Below are 20,274 nucleotides of genomic sequence, written 5' to 3'. Positions count from 1 at the left end.
TGCTAGTTGGACATGCACAGAACTACAAATCCCGGACGGCCCTCCCTCCACTCAGTTCTGCGGCCCGCGGGCACGGGCTCACACACACTCATGGGAACTGTAGTCCCAAGCTTTGCTTGTCCTGCTTGGGTGTCGACCGCGGTGGCTAGGAAGCCAAGCAGGATCTTACAGCCCTCCCTCCTCCCTCTCTCACTTCATTTCCAGCTATAGAAACGAGCTTCTTGAAGTAACATGGAATTATTCCCATTCCAGACATCACGGTTCTGTCTATAAAGATTCCCTGCTCTCTTGAGCCACTTTCCTGCGGGTACTGAAACCCCGAGTTTCAGCCTGGAATATTCAAGTTTTAGGGAGGCAAGTTTTGGGTTTGACTTCCACACACCTCTCCATTCCCAGCCTGTCCCTTCTCCAGCTTGATGGATCATTCCTATTTTCTCACCTATTTACTAATTTGGAAGTTCAGGAAAATGGGAATTTGACTTTGTGAATAATCTCTGACATTTCCTCCCCATTTCCAAGGCTGATTCTACATGATTTCTGGGCCTCTCTCCCATTTTTTCCCCCTTCTTCTTCTCATAGACACCCCTGATAAACAGAGACACAGAACTGCAGGTTTCAAAGAGGAAAAAAAGCAGATTTGTTGTTTTTGGAGGAGGATGTGAAGGGGAGGGTTCACCTTCCCAACATCTTGTACAGATGGGAGGTTGGGGGTCCATAGAAAAGGCAGTAGAAGGGGACACAAGCCCCACTCTGTACAATATAGAAGAATTTGATATAGATACTTTGTATAAAAGCCACTTGTCCTCATTTGTGTCCTTCTGCTGGTTGGCTGGGCTGGGGGGCACTGGGGGACAAAGAAGCTGGGGTGGTAGGCTGGGACACAGGGACACCCTGTGGTCCCTATCCTCTGGCTGTCCCCTTGCAGGGTCACTTTGGATCCTTGGTGGGGGCATAGCAGAGCTCCAGTGGCCGGGACACCTTCCAGAACTTCTCATTCACCAGCTCCAGGGTCAGTGAGCCATTCAGTGTCTAGGGAAGGAGTGGAAAAGAAGCAGGGGGGAGATTAAAGTTGGAGGAGAAAGACAGCAAAGGAAAAGACAGGCAAGAGGTGACGGAGGGGAGAAAGAAAAATAAAAACAGTGCAGGGCAAAGCAGGAGAACATGGAGTGATGGGGGAGAAGAAAGAAAAGAGAAGGGAGATGGAAGATAGAGAAAAGCGCTGGTGAGTTAGGAGGTCAGGATCATGGTTGTGTGGCCACCTCCCCTCCTCTCCCCTCTTATATCACGGCTCTCAGAGGCTCTCACCGTGAAAGCTCCGCCACCGGGGGCGATGTAGATGGTATACTGCTTCTCGCTGACACCCTCCAGACTGGGCAAGGCAGGCTCCTCAGGCCCATCACCTCCTCCGGCACCCCCGCCCTCCCCACCACCCCCATCAGGTCCTCCAGCATCAGAGGCAGCCCCTCCAGGCCCTCCTGGCTCCCCTGCCTCTTGCTGCTGCCTCCGCTCAAGGGCAATGCGCAGGGCCAAGTACTTGGAGAGATGGTCCACTGTGGCATTCCCAGTTGTCTTCACATACCTGGAGTGGGAAAGGGGAGGTTTAGGGCACAGGAAGCCTCAAAGAGGGAAGGAGGGTAGGGGATTTTCCAAAAGGGCCTCTGGGTTAAGGTTTCTTTCTGGGTTTGAGGGAAGCCCACTTGTGATGGAAGTCTATGTGACCTTTGGTTTCTCTGTGTCTGGGGGAAGACACAGCTCCTCACCTAGTCTGGCAGTATTCTCCCTTCTCCACGAGCAGGGGGTGGGGCCGGAACACGAGCTCGATTTCTCCACCTGGCTCCGGGGGACTGGGGGCCCCAGGAGGGCTTGGGGGCCCCAGGGTTCCCCCTCCCAGAGTTCCTCCCCGGTCACCAGAGTCCTCAGAACCAGCACCCCCACCCACCCCACCAGCACCGCCTCCCCCTGTCCCTACACTGCTCCCCCCTGCGCCCCCTCCACGGGGTCGCTTGGGAGCAGGGCCTGGGGCCGAGTCAGGGGCAGAGTCTGAGCTCACGTCCTCTCCATCACCCTCTCCCTCCCCAGGCTCTCCCTCCCCCCCACTCATCGTTGTGGTCTGATCTGACCCGGGCATCGGCCGCCTCACACGCTGGGCCCTGTAGAAGCAAGTGGCTAAGATTAGAAAACATCAAGGATAAGGGATTTAGATTTTAAACTAGAGAGAATTAAGAGATCAGGCAAGTCTTAATGATACCTAATACTTACTAACGCTAGCTACAGGCCAAACACCCTGCTAAGTGTTTTGCTCTGGTCACCTCATCCTATAAAAGAGTCATTGATTATATCTACTACATGGCTGGGGAAAGTGAGGCTTAGAGAGGTTAAGTAACTTATTTAAGCTCATAGGACCTCACTTTCCAAAGTTTGGTCCAAGAACTAGTAGCGTCAGCATTACCTGGGAGCTTGCAGCAACACAGAATCTTGGACCCGACTCCACGCCTACTGACTCAAGAATTTTCTTTTTTACCAAGACCCTCAGGTTATTTGGAAACATATTAAAGTTTGAGAAATGCTGGCCTAGGAGGTGATTTAATCGCCAGCAGTATCAAGGTTTATGCTCAAAATCACTGCTGTTCTAACTTCTAGAGAGAACGGAAGCTATTCTTATGAAAGCTGCAATTCACATCCATGGCTCCCAGGCCTGACAACCGGGCTGTGGTCAGCTCCTAGGACACTGAGACTAAGGGTTATGGTTACTCGGCTAGCCAGCAGCAAAGCCAGCACAGGGTGTCTGACCCACGGACTTGTCCCACCAGTCCTGCTACCCCCCTCCCCCGGCCTCCATACCTGTGCATGGCCTGCATGCGCAGGCCCTCCTCGATGCTGGAGCTCAGTGCCTGCTGGTTGTGCAGGCGGCTGAGGCGGATGAGCACCCGGTCTTGGTGGGCCTCATATTCCTCCCGGCTGGGATAGATCTTAGAGATCAGGGCATCAAAGTTGGGGTCTGGCCGCAGGGACCGCTTGGATACTAGCTTCTTGCGACAGGTGGGGCACTCCTTGTTCCTAGGAGAGGCGAGGCCTGTGTGGTTAGTCACCAGGGCATTGAAGCCCAGGGTGAATCAGGACCCACGAAGACAGTCCCCACTTGGTACCCTTTCACCTCATCTCAAACATGCCCCTCCTGTTACCCGCTTCTCAGGGCTGTGACGATGCAGTCGGAGCAGAAGCGGTGGAGGCACTCCTTGGTGGTCATTGTATTCTTCAGCATGTCCAGGCAGATGGGGCACATAAGTTCTGAGTGCAGCGACCGAGGGGAAACTGCAATCTCTGTGCCATCCATGATGGCTTCCTGGAGGCATCAGTGAGTGAAAAGGTGGTGGTGGGTTGGGAGGGGAAAAGGCACAAGTGGTCCCTAAAACAGGAGTTCTGAGAAATACAGTGAGATAGCAGAATACGGGTGCCTCATCTTGGTGCTTGAAGAAGGCGGGAATTGTGAGACAGAGAGGGGCTGCTGCCTTGAAGAAAATGGAGAAAAGAAAGGATCTGTGTCTATTAACCAAGAGTAGGGACTCTGGAATACGAGGATTTGAGGTTTGGGGAAGAGACTGGGGGTGGAGGTAGGAGAGTGGCACAGATTTATGGTTTGGGGAAAAAAATTTCTTAAAGTGTGGTCGTCGTACCGCCAATATTAGAATTCCCTAGGATATTAGTTAAAAATGCAGATTCTGGGATTTCATCGCAACTACTGAATCAAAATGTTTGGGGGTGGGGTCTGGGAAGCTTCATTTTTAATAAGCTCCCAGTTACCCTGGAGTTGACTCTTGGCTCATGGTGACCCCATGTGTGTCAGAATAGAACTATGCTCCATAGGAATTTCATTGGCTGGCCCCATGTGTGTTGGAGTAGAACTGTGCTCCACAGGGTTTTCACTGGCTGATTTTTTGGACGTAGATCACCACACCTTTCTTCTGAGGCTCCTCTGGGCTGACTCCAACCTCCAACTTTGGGTTAGGCAGCTGACTGTGTTAACTGTTCACACCACCCAGCGACTCCAAACAAGCTCCTAAAGTGAGCCTTATATGCACTGACTTAAGACATGAAGGTGAGGAATGAGGGAAGGTCATTCCTGTATCTGCTTACTATCTTTCAAATACAGGTTGTAACGCGGCTGGGCTGTTTTGAGGATTAGATGAGATAATAAATGTAAACGCGCTTTAAAAAGATTAAGATAATTCAAAGGTAGGGCTAAAGAGTCTGTGAAATCCGCAGGGGTGGCAGAATGGAGCAAAGAATGAAAAAGAGGCGGTGTGATGGGGGTTTGTGGGATGAGGGGTTTGAGAGGTGGGGGCAAGCTGTAAAGGGAAGATCCCTCGTCACCTGCGGGGTCCGGTGCAGCTCATACAGACTCAATTCCCACGTTTTGCTGGCATTCTGGGCATTCGCTGGCGTCGTCATGGTGACCGGACACAGACCCCCCCCACCAGGGCCCCGCAGCAGAGGAGGAGGAGGAGAGGAAGGCTGGGGGGAGAGGAGGAGGGGTGTTAGGGGGCCGCCCCTCGCGCAAACCCCGCCCCTCCAGAGGCTCCCCCTCGGCCCCGAGCCGGCGCAGCCTCTCACCCGGCTCCAGCCGTCGGCGCCCCGGTCGCCGCGCCTCTCTCTGGGCCCGGACTCCCGGGCCGAGTTCGCGTAGTCTGCAGCCCGTGCTCAGACAGCAGCTCCCGCCGCCGCTGCCGCCATGGCCCGGGCACTGGGGCCCTACGTCACTTCCGCCTGCCCCTCCACTCCCCAACCCGGGCGGCTGAGACGTCACCCGCCGCTTGGGGCGCGGGTGGGACGCGACGTGGACTCGGGGTTCCTCCGCCCACGAGACACGCCCGCCTCCCAGGGGGAGCCGGGGTCCCCGGAGTCCCGCACCCCGTGGGAGCACGGTCCCGCCCCCGGTCCAGTACGGTCGTGCGAAGTGCCCCCGAACCTAAGCCGTCGTTCTGCTCCAGATTTCCCCCTACCCGGGGCCACCGCCCCGAAGGGCGGGGCCTGGGTAGCCCGGACCCCAGGAGGGGACCGAGGGCTCGGGAAAGTGGCCACCTCCCCCACTCTGAGTCCCCTTGGCGGCCCCGGGAAATCCCACCTCTTTCCAACTTCTCTATAACCCCAGCCCGGGATCCTGGGGGAAAAAGCTGCAAAAGATCTTTTGCCGCTTCAGCCCTCCTGTCCTGCGAGCGCGACTTAAATCCCAAGGTGCTCAGGATTCCCCTTACCACCCTGGGGACTTGTTCCACCCTTCGCTTTGACTCTCCCTAGACCCTCCGACCCGCTCTCCCCCTCGAGGTTTGGGGGCGGCGGCTCGGGACGTCCAGACTCAACTCTCGGCCGGAGCCATAGACTCGAGAATTGCGTTTGGACAATCAAGAGCCGCGGCCCGGGGCGGGGAAGGGAGGAGCACGGGAGGAATGGGGCAATGGAGACACCACGCGGAAGCAGGGACACACACACACACACACACACACACACACACACACACACACACAAGATGGGGCCCCTATCGGGAGGGGGTGTGCGCTTGTGGTGGGGGGCATAAGGGGCAGAATGTCTGCAGTGGTAAGTGAGCAGAAGCCTCCTCCAGGACTCTCAAGGAAAGGGAATGGGAGAAAAGAGGACGGGGCAGAGCAATCCCCATTGAAGGCTGGGGATGAGGGGGATAAGGGAGAGACCTTCATGGGCCCCCTGTCCCCCACCAGCCCAAGCTGGGGCTCCCGGACTTGGGATGCGGCTACCGGGGGTGGCCTCTCTCTGGAATAGGGTAGCAGTGGGTCCCATCCCCCCACTTCCCAGGTCCCCCCCTACTTCCCTGTCCTCTCCTTCTGTCCGTGGCCAGTCCTTATGTGGGCTCCAGAGTCGATTAGCGCCGACCCCCTCCCCTTCCTCCTCCTCCTCCTCCCAGCCCCCTCCCTTCTGCTCTCCTCCAGTTCCTTTCATCGCCTGGTCCATTCCCCTAATCCTGGCCCCCTCCCCTAATCCCCCCCATCGGACCCCAAGCCGGCTGCAGCTATTGTAAGGTGGAGAGAAAGGAGAGGGGGGACTCAGAGAAAGGAGAAGGGTGGGGGAGGGCCACCTGTTCCAAGACCCCCTCCCAAGGCCGGACTGGACACTGGGATAGGCCCATGAACAAATCACCCTTGGGGACCATAAAGACCCAGGGAATTGGGGTGGGGGGCTGAGGCTGCAGGACCAGTGGAAGGGGGTGGGACAGAGACCCCTCCCTCCAAAAAGATCCAGAGTGTCACACATACACAGTGACACACTCTCTCTTCTCACACCCGGCGGCGGGGGTTGCCCTGGGAGACCAGGCAGTGAAAAGGAACAATCCTTTGGGAAAGGGAAAGGAGGGGGAGGTGGGGAAGGGTCTGAGGGCTTGGACACAAGAAGAACCGGAGGTGGCAGGGAAGAGGATTTGGAATTTATTAGGGTCACAAGCACTCCTGCCTCCCAAATTCAGCATTCCAGAGCCATACACTGCCACCCCTTTTGTAGCCTGGGAACTTAGAGTCCTCATCGGCAGGAGGCCGGGCAGGGTGGTGGGGGAGTGAGCAGAGTCCAGGGTCCTTGAGGCAGTTACATGAAAAGACCTCCTGGGAGGAACAGAAACATTTGGGCAGATGAAATGACAGCGAGATGAATGGGCTGGGGGGCGCCCACTTTTGTCCCTGGCCTACAGGAAACTCAACCTTCTCCCAGTGGCTCCAGACTCTCCCAACTTGCTTTCTCATCTCCTCTGAGTTCCACTTCTCTGCCCTTTCCCTCCCCACACCAGCCTCATACCAGTGACTTCCACTGAGGCCCCTGTGATGTATCCACTGTCTTCTGATGCCAAAAATGCGACCTCATCTGCCACATCTATGGGAATGGTGGGGAGAAGGCAGAATCCTGTTCACCCCCATAGACTCAAAGCAGCTTTCACCTTCCATCCAAAAACACCTCATCCCCCATCACACACACACACACACACACACACACACACACACACACACACACACACACCCACACCCACCCCCACCCCAATCCTGGTGAGGTCCTCTCAAACAGATAAAACAAACCTTGAGGTCTTTGCATTCAGGCCCCTCTCCCCACTCAGTGCTCACCCTCAGGGTCCCCCATGTGTCCCATTGGGATCATTCCAATCACCTGTAAGGAAACACTCATATGTGGATGGAAGTTTCTTTTATGAATCTTTTTGTCCACTGAGCTGAAGTTTGTGGCCCTCCTTTCTTTTGTCATTCATCCTTTTGTACACTTATTGAGCACCTACCATTTGCCAGGCTCTGTGCTCAGCATTCTCTCTGAAGTCCAGAGAGGTTATGTCTGAATGATTCTGCCCACAGCTTCCTACCTTGTCCAGCACTTTCTGTGGCATTTTCTGTGTCATGGGTGTTGCAATGAATCCTGGGAGGACAGAGTTACAGCGAATCCCATGTCTGTAGAGGGAGAGTGAGAGCTGACTCTGGAGGGGACTGCACACTGACCCCCTCCCTCAGAGCCCCCCACATGCCTCAGTGAAGGACCCCACAACCACAAGGGTCTGACCAACCGTCCAAGCTCCCTCGCTATGGTCTGGGTCAGCCCAATCACTCCTGCCTTGGAGGCAGCATAGTTTGTCTGTCCTACATTCCCCACCTATAGGCAAGTCAGAGATGTAAGATGAGTCATTAGTTCCAAGGAGGAGCTCTCCTCTCTATGCCCACCTGGCTGGCTGACCTCCTCAGTTTAGCCTGACCTTTCCTATGATGCTACTGATGTTGATGATGGAGCCATGACAACCACTGGACACCAGGGCTTGGGCTGCAGCCTGAGTGACTAGAAAGACACCCTAGGGGGAGAGGGTAACAAGGGAGAAAGGATCAGCTAGGGTGACAGCCTTCTCCAACCCCCTCCCCAGGTTGGGGAGGCCAGAAGTTACAGGTTCAGAGGTCACCACCTTGAGGTTGACAGCTATAACTTTGTCCCAGTCATCCTCAGACATGTGAAACAGAAACTCATCCCGGGTGATGCCAGCACAGGACACAACGACAGATGGTGGCCGAGAAAAGCAGGCCTATGGGAGGGGGAGGTTATACACCAAAAAACTACAAACAGCTGGGCAGTGGAGGCAGTGTCAATGCTTCAAGGCAGGCGAGGTCGCTTCGCGTTCACCTGCACTTGTTCTAGCAGGCACTTAGCAGCCCCAGCCTCAGACACGTCAGTTTGGAAGGCAGCGTGGGCCCCCCGAGACGCCCCCTCCTCGCTTCCCGGCCCGCCCAGCAGCCGCACCGTCTCCTGTGCCGCTGCCCCGTCTAGGTCGCAGGCGGCCACCGCAGCTCCCTCTCTGGCCAGGCGCACGCTAATAGCCCGGCCGATGCCGCTGCCCGCACCTGGGACGGGAGAAAACACGCCGGGAGCAGGAAGAAAGGAGTGGACAGAGATCAGAAGTCACTGGGTGCAAAGTTAGTAAAATTCGGATAAGGAACTAGAGGTCACAGAAGCCGCGTAGTCCGAGGGCGCGCCCCCTGACATCACTCTGGAACCCCAACCCACCCCGGGAGAACACCCCTCAACCTGTGACCAGGGCCAGCGCAGAGCGGAGCCGGAGCGGAGACGCCATGGCGGGCTGCGGGAAGGCAGGCACCACAGCACCGAGCCAATCCCAGCAGGGAGGGGGCGTGGCGAGATCAAAGCCGGAGCCAATAGAAAACGCACCAGCGTTAGGCCATCTGCGGCCACCGGCGCACAAACCTCCCACCGCGGGGCGTGGCTACACAGCACCGATGATGGGCCTGGGGAGGCAGGAGACGAGGACTCCTCACACTCTACACCGCGCAAAAAAGACAGACTGCATATGGGGGCGGAATATCCGAGGACTTTATTTCAGGTCACCACCCTCCCCCTCAATTCCAACACAGTGATATAAAAAAATAGAAACAAAAAGATCAGGCCATGAGATTAACAACTAACTCTCCCCCCCCCCCCCAATCACTCCCGAATCAGGGCACACGATTGATGCTTGATGTTTATCTCTGGCTTCTGCTACCTCCTCTGTCCAAGGCTCCAGTCTTCTCTGTAGCCTCCACCAACAGGTGGGAGACAGGGAGGTGGCCCTTGGAGAAGGCTGTGTGTGGCAGCTTGGTCCTCTGAGAACTGATGGGGTAGGGGACACTGGGTAGGCTGCCATTATCCTACTCCCTTCCAGCCTTCTTGATAGCCCCATTTAGCCCCACAATCCCAACAACATAGTCAGCTGGTGCCCAACACTATGGTCCCTCTGGCCTCTCTTTCTCCCCTCTATAGCCCCTGTAAGGCTGCCAAACCTTGATGGTCCTAGTGCCAAAGTCACCACTCCCCTATGCTACAACTCCTTCCTTTGGCAGATGTCCCTGGCCAGGGCCCCCAGCCTTCACAGACCACTAATCTGGAGTGTGGAGTTAGGGGCTTGAGGCAGGGATGACGATGATTTATCCCACCTCTTACTCGAGGTGGGCAATCAACACCATCATGACAACTCCCCCTAGCAGCCCCAGCACCTCCAGAAGTGACTGCAGTGGCGATGCCTCCCTCAACAGCTCAGGCAACACAGACACAGTTGCCACATAGATGAAACCACCTGCAGTGAATGGCAGCACCCAGCCAGGACCTGTACCGCCTGAGACTTCACTGCCCACTGCCCCTCCTTCGGTTAGAAGGGCACAGGCTGTGCCTGCCAGTGCCCCTATTGCCGTCACCAGCTGTAGTCGCATTGCCTAGTGTGTAGAAAAGAGAAACAGTGAAACAATATCAGGGCTTTAACCATGGCTGGTAAAGCATGGGTACACATAAACAGAATATATGTCTTTGGAAACTAAGGCAGAAAAAGGGAGCCTAGAATAACCATTTTCTGAAAAAACTTAGAGATTAAAGAGGTTAGAGCAGTGATCCTTTCCAAAGACATTCCGATTCAGTACACTGGGGTACGGGGATGGGTTGAACAAAAGTCATTCAGCTCACGGACTACGTTTTAAGAAACATTGAGCTACAGGACAAAAAAACAGAACTTCCTCCCCCTCATTTCTAGAAAAATATCTTATCAATGATAGTACCACTTGTTTGCAACTAATGGGAGGCAGTCTTGGGCTGGGGTGGGTGAGCAGAGATACAGGGCTTCGGACAATCATGTCTGGTGCCAATCATCACCAACCTGCTTTTTGCTGCAGCCAGACTGGACCAAGATGGCAAAGTCCCCAACTTCATGGGGCACTTCATGTAGGAGAACAGTCATTGTGGTCAGGATTCCCAGCCCCCGGCCTCCTCGAAATGAAGCACCAATTGCCAGACCATCCGTGAAGTTGTGTGCCAAGTCAGCAGCCAGATTCAGGTACCCGGACACACGCAGGTCTAGGACAAGAGGAGAGGAAGATGGACCTGCCAGAGGCATTCACCTTCCTCAGTCCCAGCCATGGTCAGCCATTCTCACACCTCGTCTAAGACACTGCTTCACACCCAGGCCCTCAGTGTTTCTCAAACACCTGCTGTTACACACAGTGCATATTCCATGTGCACTGATTTACAGTGATGCCCCTTGCCCAAGTTGATGCCAACCCTGACCCTCACCTGAGCCTGCTATTTCCTCTTCAGGGTTCTGCAGCCTCACTGGGCCATCTTTGGGCCCTGTACTCCCTTCTTTCCTCTTCCGTACCCCCGCTGTGTCCTTTTCTTTTTCCTCTGAGTTCTGCTTCTCCTTTGAAGGACGCTCTGAGGAAAGAAAGGGATTGGTAAGAGTGGAGAACAGAGATCTCCTGACATGTTCTCAAAAAAAAAAAAAGCCCCTCCCACCTAACAGCCATAAGACTAGAAAATACCGAAGCAGACAAGATGGCTTTTGGGAAAGTTATTCTTGGGCTTACCCTGTCTTCCATGTCCATGACTTCCATGTGTGTGACCATGGGCATGTCCATGTCCATGTCCTCCTTTCACATGTCTTACGAATTTCTCCACCACAAGAAAGGCAACAATTCCACTGAGGACCCACAGCCCCACGGAGAGAATGGGGCCCTGGCCTGAGAATATAGGCATTGAAACGTTAAAGAGAAAATACGGGGTTCAGATTCTTCCTCCCCAAATGCAGGAGATAAAGATTAGGGAGGGACAGACTTTCCCCAACCATCATCTCAACTCCATCCCTGTTTGCCCCTTCCTCACCACTGTGGGAGTGTCCATGTCCTGGCTGCTCCACAGGGTGGTGAGAATGTGGCTCTGGAGAAAACAGGAAAAAGGCCAGATGAGGAAACAACTGACCCAATAACATGTATGTTTGGAGAATATTAGAATGTCAGAGATGACAAAGAAAAAAGAACCCTTTTGCCCAAACAGTAATTAATATTATGATTTGAGGTAGAAGTCAGAGGTCACATACCTAAGGCATGAGGGATGAGGTGCAGAAAGGCATCTCCCAGAAGCCCCCCTGAAGCAAAACTAAGCAAGATCTGGAGTAGAGAGCGATGCCGGGGGGAGTTTGACTCCACGGGAATAAGGAAGAGGACAAAAAATGGAGCTGCAGAGATCAGCACTGTGGCCCCAAGTGCCTGGTGAGGGAGAGGCAGGGGTCAAATGGTGCTGGATCTCCTAACAATCCAGAACCAGCCCCTCTCTCCCCTATCCCCTGGGGACTCACATAGGCCCAGAGAGTGACAGTGTCCAGGTCCTGCTTGATGCCTGGAGCCCCAGACTCCCCATAGCCTCCATGGCTATGCTCATGGTCATGTCCATGTCCTCTGTGGTAGAAGCTCTCATGGGAGTGGCCATGGCTATGGCCACGGTGCAAATCCTCATGTGAATGTCCATGGTCGTGACCGTGGGTATGCCCATGCCAGATGCTCTCCTGAGTGTGACCATGGCCATGGGCATGGCTGTGTCCGTGGTGGAAATCCTCATGTGAATGCCTGTGGCTGTGCCCATGGAAGTCCTCGTGCAGGTCGTCGTGCAGGTCGTGTCCGGCCACCAGCAGCCCCAAGGCCGCCCAGGTCAGCAGTCCCACGACCACCCAGGGGGGGGCCCCCAGGCCTCTGGCCATCATGCTGACCAGAGGGACAGAGGCAGTGACTTCACTTGACTCTCAACTCTTGACCTACGCGGGATCCACTTTACTCCGCTCAGACCCTGCGTCCACGTCTAAGGACCACTCCATTCCATTCTGTCCGCACCCACACTGTTCCCACGACTCGTTCTCTTTATCCCGAACCCCCTCCCGGATGTAGGGTCCCTAAGACGCCGCTCTAGGCTTTGATTCGCCACATTATGGACGCTCTGGGCCTTCGTCTCTATGACCCACTAGGCGGGGGAAAAAGGCCCGGAGAGAACGGTAGTGAAAAAGCAGGGAATTCTCACCGGCTCCGGGATCCTCTGCTTTCCCGGTTTGCTCGGACGTGGCACTCCCGCCTTTAGCTCCCGCGAGAACAGGAAATCTACGTCCCAATACCTTTACCAAGATGACGGCTCTCCGGTAGCGGCGAATCGACCTCGCCCTGGTGAGCATGCGCGAGGGTGGAGGTTATTTGAGGAGAGGCTGAGCGAGGCGGGCTAACAGGACTGATGAGACCGCCTCCTCCGTTTCCAACTAGCCGAGGGGGCGGGAACGAGCGCCGAGACTTCCCCTCTATACCAAGATGGCTGCCACTTCGGCGCTGTCATTTTGGTACAGAGCAGAGCGAAGCGCTTAATTCGACCCGGTCAGGTCGAGAGTCTTTTTCTCTGGGGCTTCCTCGTGCTCAGCTAGTCCCCAGATCAATCTTTGAGAATTCCTGGCACCTCTCCGGTATCCCTACACTCAACCAGGAATCATGTCTTGGACTGCTCGCCCGCCCTTCCTCCCCCAGCGGCATGCCGCAGGGCAGTGTGGGCCGGTGGGGGTGCGAAAAGAGATGCATTGTGGGGTCGCGTCCCGGTGGCGGCGGCGACGGCCCTGGCTGGATCCCGCAGCGGCGGCGGCGGCGGCGGCAGCGGGAGAACAACAAACCCCGGAGCCGGAACCGGGGGAGGCTGGACGGGACGGGATGGGCGACAGCGGGCGGGGTGAGTGTCCTAGCGGGCGGACAGGCGAGCGAGTGGCCGCGTTATCTGCAACCCCTCCCCCCACACCCTCCCCCGGCGCTCTTTCCATTGCGCTCCCGCCCCCTTGTTTGTAAACACGCGTCCTGTCTCTCCCGAGGGCCTTAGCGCCCTCCTCCCGGGGCGGGGCGGGGAGGGGGAGCTTCCGCCCTCCTAGCCTTGGCCCTTTGAGGCCCTGCACTTTGGAAGTCCCTGGCGTGGGAAGGACGTGAATCCCCACGAGTTTGAGGGGTCTGGACGTGTAAAAGCGGTTCCCATGTCTTGAGAGGGGTCTCTTCCGCCTATCTCCTTCACTTGGACGATCCGGCTATGAAGTGGGAACGGAGGAACTGGTTGGTCCACCCCACGTGGTGCCCCACCCACAAGAGATGGGTCTACCTTGGGGTGACTGGGTAGTCATTCACATACCTTGTTTGGAATTTTGCCTCACGTATATGCTCATCTCTTTTGTCAACTCCCCATTACCACAATTAGGAGTTAAAATGTTTGACAACAGGGTGTCTCTGGACTTGGTGATTAGTGGGACAGGGTGGAGCGGGGTGCAGGAGGGGCTTAGAGAGAGAATTAAAGCTTCCAGTTGGATGAACAAAGACTCATTTTCTCTTTTTGTCTCTCCTGTTTCTGTGTGTCTCTGCCTGTATGTACTGCTTCCTCAGACTCTCGAAGCCCAGACAGCTCCTCCCCAAATCCCCTTCCCCACGGAGCCCCTCCTCCTTCTCCTCCTGGGCCACCCCTGCCCCCTTCAGCAGCCCCATCCCTTGGAGGCACTGGGGCTCCACCCCAACCCCCGCTGCCACCACCTCCACTGGGATCCCCCTTCCCAGTCATCAGCTCTTCCATGGGGTCTCCCGGTCTGCCCCCTCCAGCTCCCCCAGGATTCTCCGGGCCTGTGAGCAGCCCCCAGGTGAGAGGTCCTGACCTGCTTACATTTCTTTGTGACCCCAGATCCTTGTGTGAACTTTCTTACAGCCCACTGACCTTCTAGTCCTCTTATCCTAGTAGGCCTGTGGTTCTTCTGAGACACCCCCTTCCCCTTCCTGAGGTGATAGAGCTTTCAGTGCATGCTTTCTCCCTGGCCTGGTAAAAGAACTCTGGCATTCTTGATATTCCTTTCATCGATCAGTGATTTTCTGCCTGCTTGGTCCCATCTGTCCTTCCAAGATACATGTCCTTCAGGGCCACTGTGTTGCACAGTTTCAGGGAACACTGTTTATGTGTATTCTCTTCAGGACTGTGCTCCAAGAGTGACCCTCACATAGACTGCAGTGTAAACAGTGCCCTCTGGAATTTGCAATGCAGGCCCTACCCAGGTGGGAGGGAATGATTCCCATCACTTATGAGAGTCTCCTTCCCAGTGAGTCTCCCTGTGACTTCCCTATTTCCCTCATCCCAGATTAACTCAACAGTGTCGCTCCCTGGGGGTGGGTCTGGCCCCCCTGAAGATGTGAAGCCACCAGTCTTAGGGGTCCGGGGCCTGCACTGTCCACCCCCTCCAGGTGGCCCTGGGGCTGGCAAACGTCTGTGTGCAATCTGCGGGGACAGAAGCTCAGGTATGGGGCTCACAGGACCAGCAGAGAGGAGGAAAGAGAGTGTCTGGGCCACTTCCCATTGCCTGTGGGGTTCCCAGGGGCTATGAGATCAGGTCAGAGTAAGTGAGCTGGGGAAGGCCTGGTGAGAGCTAAGGAATCTGAAGCTAAAATGTGGGATAGGCTGTGGGAGGGAAGAGAGCTGGGGCAAGGTTTCAGAACAGTGAGGGAGAGCAGAACTGGATCATCCCTCCCCTGGTTCCCCATCTCTGTTTGGCAAATATAGGGCAGACTCGAACAAAGCTTTGCCTGGGGTGGTTGGCAAGAAATTTGATGGTGAGAAATTCTCCATGCAGTGCTCTTATTGCTATCTCTCTCTCCCTGGTAGGCAAACACTATGGGGTGTACAGCTGTGAGGGTTGCAAGGGCTTCTTCAAGCGCACCATCCGTAAGGACCTGACCTACTCGTGCCGGGACAACAAGGACTGCACAGTGGACAAGCGCCAGCGGAACCGCTGTCAGTACTGCCGCTATCAGAAGTGCCTGGCTACAGGCATGAAGAGGGAGGGTAAGGGGCTGACCCCATCCAGGCTTCCCAGCCCATAGGCTCTTCCTCTCCCACCCAACCCCGTGGCAGAGGAGGAAGTAGAGGGAAGACTGAAGTACACCACAGACCATTTAACTGTCAGGAAGGCTGGACTGTTTTCTCTCTCCTCCAGAGGGCAATATTTGATTTCTCGCTCTCCTCCTCGTGAGCTCTTCTCTCTGGTTCCTTGATCTGGTCTCTCTAGTTTCCTTGTTAATGGTTCTGCCTCTCTGGCCAGTTCCTGTGAGCCCTCCCTAGTTCGATCCACGGGTGGGATAACTTTTCCTTTCCTATGATGGGTCTCTATCTCCATTTGTCTAACGAGAATAGTCTTTTTTCTCTTTTATCTGATGCTTCTCCTGTGGTTTCTGTCTATCTGTTGTCTGCGGTCTCTCCTTTAACCTGTGGGCTTCTACCATCTTAAGCTAGACGTATTACTGAAGAGTCTCAGGGCTTACTTTTTTTCCGTCTTGTCTTATGTCTGATTTGTGGAAGTCTAAAAGAGGTACTTTAGAAAATATCTTTCTTAAATCTTACATTAGAGAAGATGAGCATGAGGCGTGGCAAGTAAAGTGACTTTCCCAAGGCCATGCAACAAAAGAGTGGCAGAGCTGGGATCAGAGCCCACATCCCTGAAGGCCAGGCCAGTGCTTCTTTTATGGCCTCTTTGTTGAGTCAGAAGAGCACAAGGTTTGCAATCAGGCACACTTGTGTGAACTTGGGCAAGTTATTTAACTTCTCCAAGCCCCAAATTCTTCGTCTTTAAAAGATGGGAAAAATAGTTCACACGGTTGGCGTGATGATTGAGTGAACATTAAAAGTGCTTGGCTCATTTCTGAGCATGTAATAGGCCTTTCGTTTAAATGCTTGCTTTACTTTTCTTCCTGATTCCTTTACTCTTCTCTTTTCTCCTTTTTGTCTAATTTATCCACTCTTGCTTCCAGACTGTCTCAGTCTACCATTTCTAGTGACTTCTCCGATTTCTATAGATATTTTCTAAGGACTATAAGACCCTGATAAGGCCTTAAGAACATTTTTGAACCCTCATGACTGGCTGCTGACTGTCCACTTTTTCTTCCCCCCTCTCAGCGGTACAGGAGGAGCGTCAGCGGGGGAAGGACAAGGATGGGGACGGAGAGGGGGCTGGGGGAGCCCCCGAGGAGATGCCTGTGGAGAGGATCCTGGAGGCAGAGCTTGCTGTGGAACAGAAGAGTGACCAGGGCGTTGAGGGTCCTGGGGGAACTGGGGGTAGTGGCAGCAGTGTGAGTGATGGCTTCAATTCACTGTTCTTCCTGATGGGAGGGGTTCAGGGAGGGAGTTTAGGTCTGTCCTATCTCTCCCTTCCTCTTCCCCCTCTTCCCTCCCCCTCGCAACCCTCTAACACTGCCTGGGACTGGAAGTGCTGCCAGACAAGGTCTCTCAAACATCTGAGGTGGGTGTGATAGTTCCCTCTGTCCTCAACCCCAAAACAACCCACTGGCCGAACCACAGGCAAGTCTCAAATAAATAATTGCTTACGCAGATTCTGGAAGAGAAGCCCAGCTTGCAGGGATTGGTTCAGATGGGATTTGAAGGAAGACTGCAGTATAAGGAGGGGGTGTCAAAATACTCTTATAGCAGGGGCTCCCGGTACACCTCCAAACCTTTCATAGCTCCTACTTTCCTGTCTCCTGCAGCCAAATGACCCTGTGACAAACATCTGTCAGGCAGCTGACAAACAGCTCTTCACGCTTGTTGAGTGGGCGAAGAGGATTCCACACTTTTCCTCCTTGCCTCTGGATGACCAGGTCATTTTGCTACGGGCAGGTCAGTGACGTTGGATCCCTTTGACTTGACACTTGTCACCTTCTGCACCTCTTGATTGTCAGTGACCCCAGTGGCCTTACCTTGTATACTCAGGGAACCTAGTTCATTGACTTTGTCTTCTCTTCTGCTCTGCTTTGAATTCTATGGCCTGATCTCTGGCTCCTGCCCCTTGCTGCCCCTCACCCAGGGTGGAACGAGCTCCTCATTGCCTCCTTCTCCCATCGATCCATTGATGTCCGAGATGGCATCCTCCTTGCCACAGGTCTTCATGTGCACCGCAATTCAGCCCATTCTGCAGGCGTGGGAGCCATCTTTGATCGGTCAGTGGCCCTCGGCTAGGCTGGCCTGGCCTGTAGGTAGAAGGGGGTGGGGCTATAGGCTGGTCCGTGTCCAAGGCTGGCTGAGCTGTGACCTTTGAGTGACCTGCAGGTCCCTCTCCAGGGTGCTGACAGAGCTAGTGTCCAAAATGCGTGACATGAGGATGGACAAGACAGAGCTTGGCTGCCTGAGGGCAATCATTCTCTTCAATCCAGGTAAGAGGTGGATTACCCTTGTCTTTTAAGACCAAAGCAACCTTGGAGCCTCCTCTTCTCTGGAGACTCCTAAGTTACCCAGCTATCCCCCTGTCAGTAAGACCCTCAACCTGGAAATCTCCCCACTGACCGTTAAGAGCCCACATCCACTGATACATCCCATTTTCAACCCCATTCCAAAAACCCAGTGGGCCCCCATCTGTTGAGCATCTAAGAGACTTGAAGCCCTGCTTCCTTTGGCAAGAGAAGGGCAAGTAGGTGGGGACCAAAAGAGATCTGTTGGCCATATCTCCATGTCTGACCTGATTCGATTTGTCTTCCTTCTTCCTCTACTCTTCCCTGCCATCCCAGATGCCAAGGGCCTCTCCAACCCCAGCGAGGTGGAGGTCCTGCGGGAGAAAGTATATGCGTCACTGGAGACCTACTGCAAACAGAAGTACCCTGAGCAGCAGGGACGGTGAGATGAGGCTGTGGGGGTAAGGGATTGTGGGGATAGAGGTTCCCATGAGGTTGGGGGTGCCATGAGGGGTATTCAGGGCCCATGTGGTTCTAGCTCTCATCTCCTTCTACCACCCCCACCTCAGGTTTGCCAAGCTGCTGCTACGTCTTCCTGCCCTCCGGTCCATTGGCCTCAAGTGTCTAGAGCATCTGTTTTTCTTCAAGCTCATTGGTGACACCCCCATTGATACCTTCCTCATGGAGATGCTTGAGGCTCCCCACCAGCTGGCCTGAGCCCGGACCCAGACATAGTGCTCTTCACACTTGAGGAGTGCACATCTGAGCGAGACTCCAAGCCCTGGGGCAGGGTAGGGAGGGGCCAAGTTCCCAGACCCTTGGCAGGCTGAGGGGCGCAGGGCCAGAGTTGAGACCTTCAAGGGGGTCTATACCGCCCCCGCCCCAGGAGTTTTCTTAATATCTCAAGTCAGAGGGTACTCCAGATTCTTGCAAGGGCTGGGGATCTCCCTGCAGTGGCCTTGAGTCTCTGGATTTATTGGGGTCTCCCGTCATTTGGGGTGATTTCCCACCTCCTGCCTGGACTGGTCTCCTTTCCCCAGCACAGAGCATTGGCTCTGCTCCCGGGACCTTGCCCCCCATCTCATCTTGCCTCACTTATTTCCTCATCCGAAGAGTGGAAATGGGGAGCTCCCCCAGAGACGGATATTGGGGGGCAGGCCCCCCAAACTGATGGACATGGGAGTGGGGCTCTGACAGGCCTTCGTTTTCCCAAGCCCAGCAGCTGGGGCCACTCTGAAAGAGGGAGGGGGTCCTGTCACTGTCTCCTGTCTAGAGTTCTCTTTCACCTTCTGCAGTCAGACTGAAAAATAAGGTGTGGTGGTTAAGGGGCGGTGGGAATGTAGGAGGCGACCTACTATTTTTAATTTCCTCTGGAGATAGAGACTTGCAGTTAGACTCAAAGAAGTACTGTACGTCCCCAGGTTGACTAAGAAATGCCAGTGGTTGGGGTGGGTTTTTGGGAAATGCAGGGCCCCGAGATGGCCTTTTCCTGGGGCTCTCTAAGCACTGTCCTTCCCAACATGCCCCACCCCCCCCCTTCCCATCCTGTCTAAACTGGGGAGAAGGGGCCTGGGCTGTGATGGCCTCAGATGGGGCAGGGAGGGCAGAGGACTGTTTGGTGGGCGTAATCCTCAGGCCCTTGCCTTCACAGCTACCCCCAACCCTGGGCATACATGTAGGGTGGGGATACAGGACCCTGGTTTGAGAATTGAGGGGAGGTGGTCAGCCTGCAGAGATGGGCTGCTGGGGCTGCATGATTTGTACCCTGCAGCTCTTCCCTTTGGGTTTCATTTCACCTCTCTTTCACACACACATAAAATTGCTTTCAAATTAAAATCGCTGCTTTTCTGGACTAGGGTGACTGTGTACCGGGGGTGGGCACAGCGCCGCATCGGGCTGGGTGTTGGGGGGTATCCGGTAGGGAGCTCCGGATGCGTTCCCTGGGGCCCGAGAGGCTGGTGCAGGGTGGGGGAGACAAGGCATGCTTTGTGGGGGGGGGAGGTTGTGCCAGGCTTGGGGGCGGGGCCGGCCAGAGGGGAAGGGGGGCGGCTGATTCTCAAAGGCGCCTTGTTCGCTTGTGCAGTCCCAGCGCCAGCGGGCGGCGGCGCCTCGGATCGCTGGAGCCTTCTCTCCGGCCGCGCCGCGGACTCCGGGCGGACCCGGCGCGGTGCCCGTTCGTCGGGGCGCACTGGGCGCCGAGCGTGGCGGCCTTCTCAGGGCACTGACCGCCTGGAGGCGGTCCCACGTCCCTGAGTGACCCTATTTCCCCGAACCCTCCCAACTAGCGTCGCCTGCCCCTTCATCTCTCCAGAGTGTCAGTATTTCCACCTGGGGCTCCCGGACTCCGTTACTTAGTTCTCCGTTTGCATCACCTTGAGCCTGATTAGCCAGTGTTTGTCGGTTTGTCCCAGTCTCTGGTCTCGGCGCCCATGCCTCCCCCTCCACCTCCCCCGCAGCCGTCGTGTTGCGGGTCTTCCAGTCGCTATCTATAGCCTCATCTATAAATACCCCCGCCCCAGGCCGGGCTCTGTAATTACCCAGGGCGGGGCGAGGGGAAGTAATTATGGAGACCTGATTACAGGGGGCGGGGGCGACGACCCCCAGGCCCGCCTTCTCTCCCACAGTGTCCTAAGTCCCGCCCAGGCCAATGCTGAAGGGGAGCTAGTTTCCAACGGGGAGGTAGCGGGGCTATGACTGGACGTCAGGG

The 20,274-nt window shown here is 55.3% G+C and overlaps 4 protein-coding genes across 7 annotated transcripts; 1 reads left to right on the top strand and 3 right to left on the bottom strand.

Moving 5' to 3' along the window:
- Window positions 1-614: 614 nt before the first annotated feature.
- On the bottom strand, window positions 615-5,388 carry RING1 (ring finger protein 1). The gene is made up of 7 exons (XM_049890053.1): window positions 4,612-5,388; window positions 4,372-4,512; window positions 3,183-3,343; window positions 2,842-3,057; window positions 1,761-2,150; window positions 1,306-1,579; window positions 615-1,029 (listed from the first exon to the last, which is right to left on the bottom strand). Exons 2-7 carry the CDS (start codon window positions 4,447-4,449, stop codon window positions 928-930), a joined length of 1,221 nt encoding a protein of 406 aa, XP_049746010.1. The 5' UTR covers window positions 4,450-4,512; window positions 4,612-5,388; the 3' UTR covers window positions 615-927.
- Window positions 5,389-6,439: 1,051 nt separating this feature from the next.
- Window positions 6,440-8,667, bottom strand: HSD17B8 (hydroxysteroid 17-beta dehydrogenase 8). Of its 2 annotated transcripts, none has more exons than XM_049890041.1 (9): window positions 8,584-8,667; window positions 8,182-8,399; window positions 7,967-8,083; window positions 7,766-7,858; window positions 7,580-7,665; window positions 7,382-7,466; window positions 7,134-7,176; window positions 6,814-6,888; window positions 6,440-6,623 (listed from the first exon to the last, which is right to left on the bottom strand). In XM_049890041.1, exons 1-9 carry the CDS (start codon window positions 8,627-8,629, stop codon window positions 6,607-6,609), a joined length of 780 nt encoding a protein of 259 aa, XP_049745998.1. In that variant the 5' UTR covers window positions 8,630-8,667; the 3' UTR covers window positions 6,440-6,606. The 2 variants fall into 2 exon arrangements, with proteins under 2 accessions (XP_049745998.1, XP_049746003.1); XM_049890046.1 differs by having other exon boundaries at window positions 8,299-8,399.
- A 236-nt stretch (window positions 8,668-8,903) lies between these two features.
- Window positions 8,904-12,535, bottom strand: SLC39A7 (solute carrier family 39 member 7). 2 transcript variants are annotated; one of them, XM_049890029.1, is made up of 8 exons: window positions 12,382-12,535; window positions 11,669-12,071; window positions 11,411-11,579; window positions 11,197-11,250; window positions 10,902-11,054; window positions 10,609-10,749; window positions 10,196-10,392; window positions 8,904-9,761 (listed from the first exon to the last, which is right to left on the bottom strand). In XM_049890029.1, the coding sequence occupies exons 2-8, from the start codon at window positions 12,068-12,070 to the stop codon at window positions 9,489-9,491; spliced, it is 1,389 nt and encodes a 462-aa protein (XP_049745986.1). In that variant the 5' UTR covers window position 12,071; window positions 12,382-12,535; the 3' UTR covers window positions 8,904-9,488. The 2 variants fall into 2 exon arrangements, with proteins under 2 accessions (XP_049745986.1, XP_049745979.1); XM_049890022.1 differs by having other exon boundaries at window positions 8,905-9,761; window positions 11,669-12,534.
- A 71-nt stretch (window positions 12,536-12,606) lies between these two features.
- On the top strand, window positions 12,607-19,419 carry RXRB (retinoid X receptor beta). 2 transcript variants are annotated; one of them, XM_049890014.1, is made up of 10 exons: window positions 12,607-13,065; window positions 13,758-14,005; window positions 14,495-14,651; window positions 15,016-15,195; window positions 16,303-16,475; window positions 16,890-17,019; window positions 17,207-17,339; window positions 17,461-17,552; window positions 17,904-18,009; window positions 18,137-19,419. In XM_049890014.1, the coding sequence occupies exons 1-10, from the start codon at window positions 12,834-12,836 to the stop codon at window positions 18,282-18,284; spliced, it is 1,599 nt and encodes a 532-aa protein (XP_049745971.1). In that variant the 5' UTR covers window positions 12,607-12,833; the 3' UTR covers window positions 18,285-19,419. The 2 variants fall into 2 exon arrangements, with proteins under 2 accessions (XP_049745971.1, XP_049745962.1); XM_049890005.1 differs by having other exon boundaries at window positions 17,449-17,552.
- Window positions 19,420-20,274: the final 855 nt, after the last annotated feature.

The sequence above is a fragment of the Elephas maximus genome, chromosome 1 (genome assembly GCF_024166365.1).
Source record: "Elephas maximus indicus isolate mEleMax1 chromosome 1, mEleMax1 primary haplotype, whole genome shotgun sequence".
Taxonomy (NCBI): Eukaryota; Metazoa; Chordata; class Mammalia; order Proboscidea; family Elephantidae; genus Elephas; species Elephas maximus.
The sequence above is the reverse complement of the archived record's forward strand: the minus strand, read 5'-3'. Positions and strand labels throughout refer to the sequence as shown.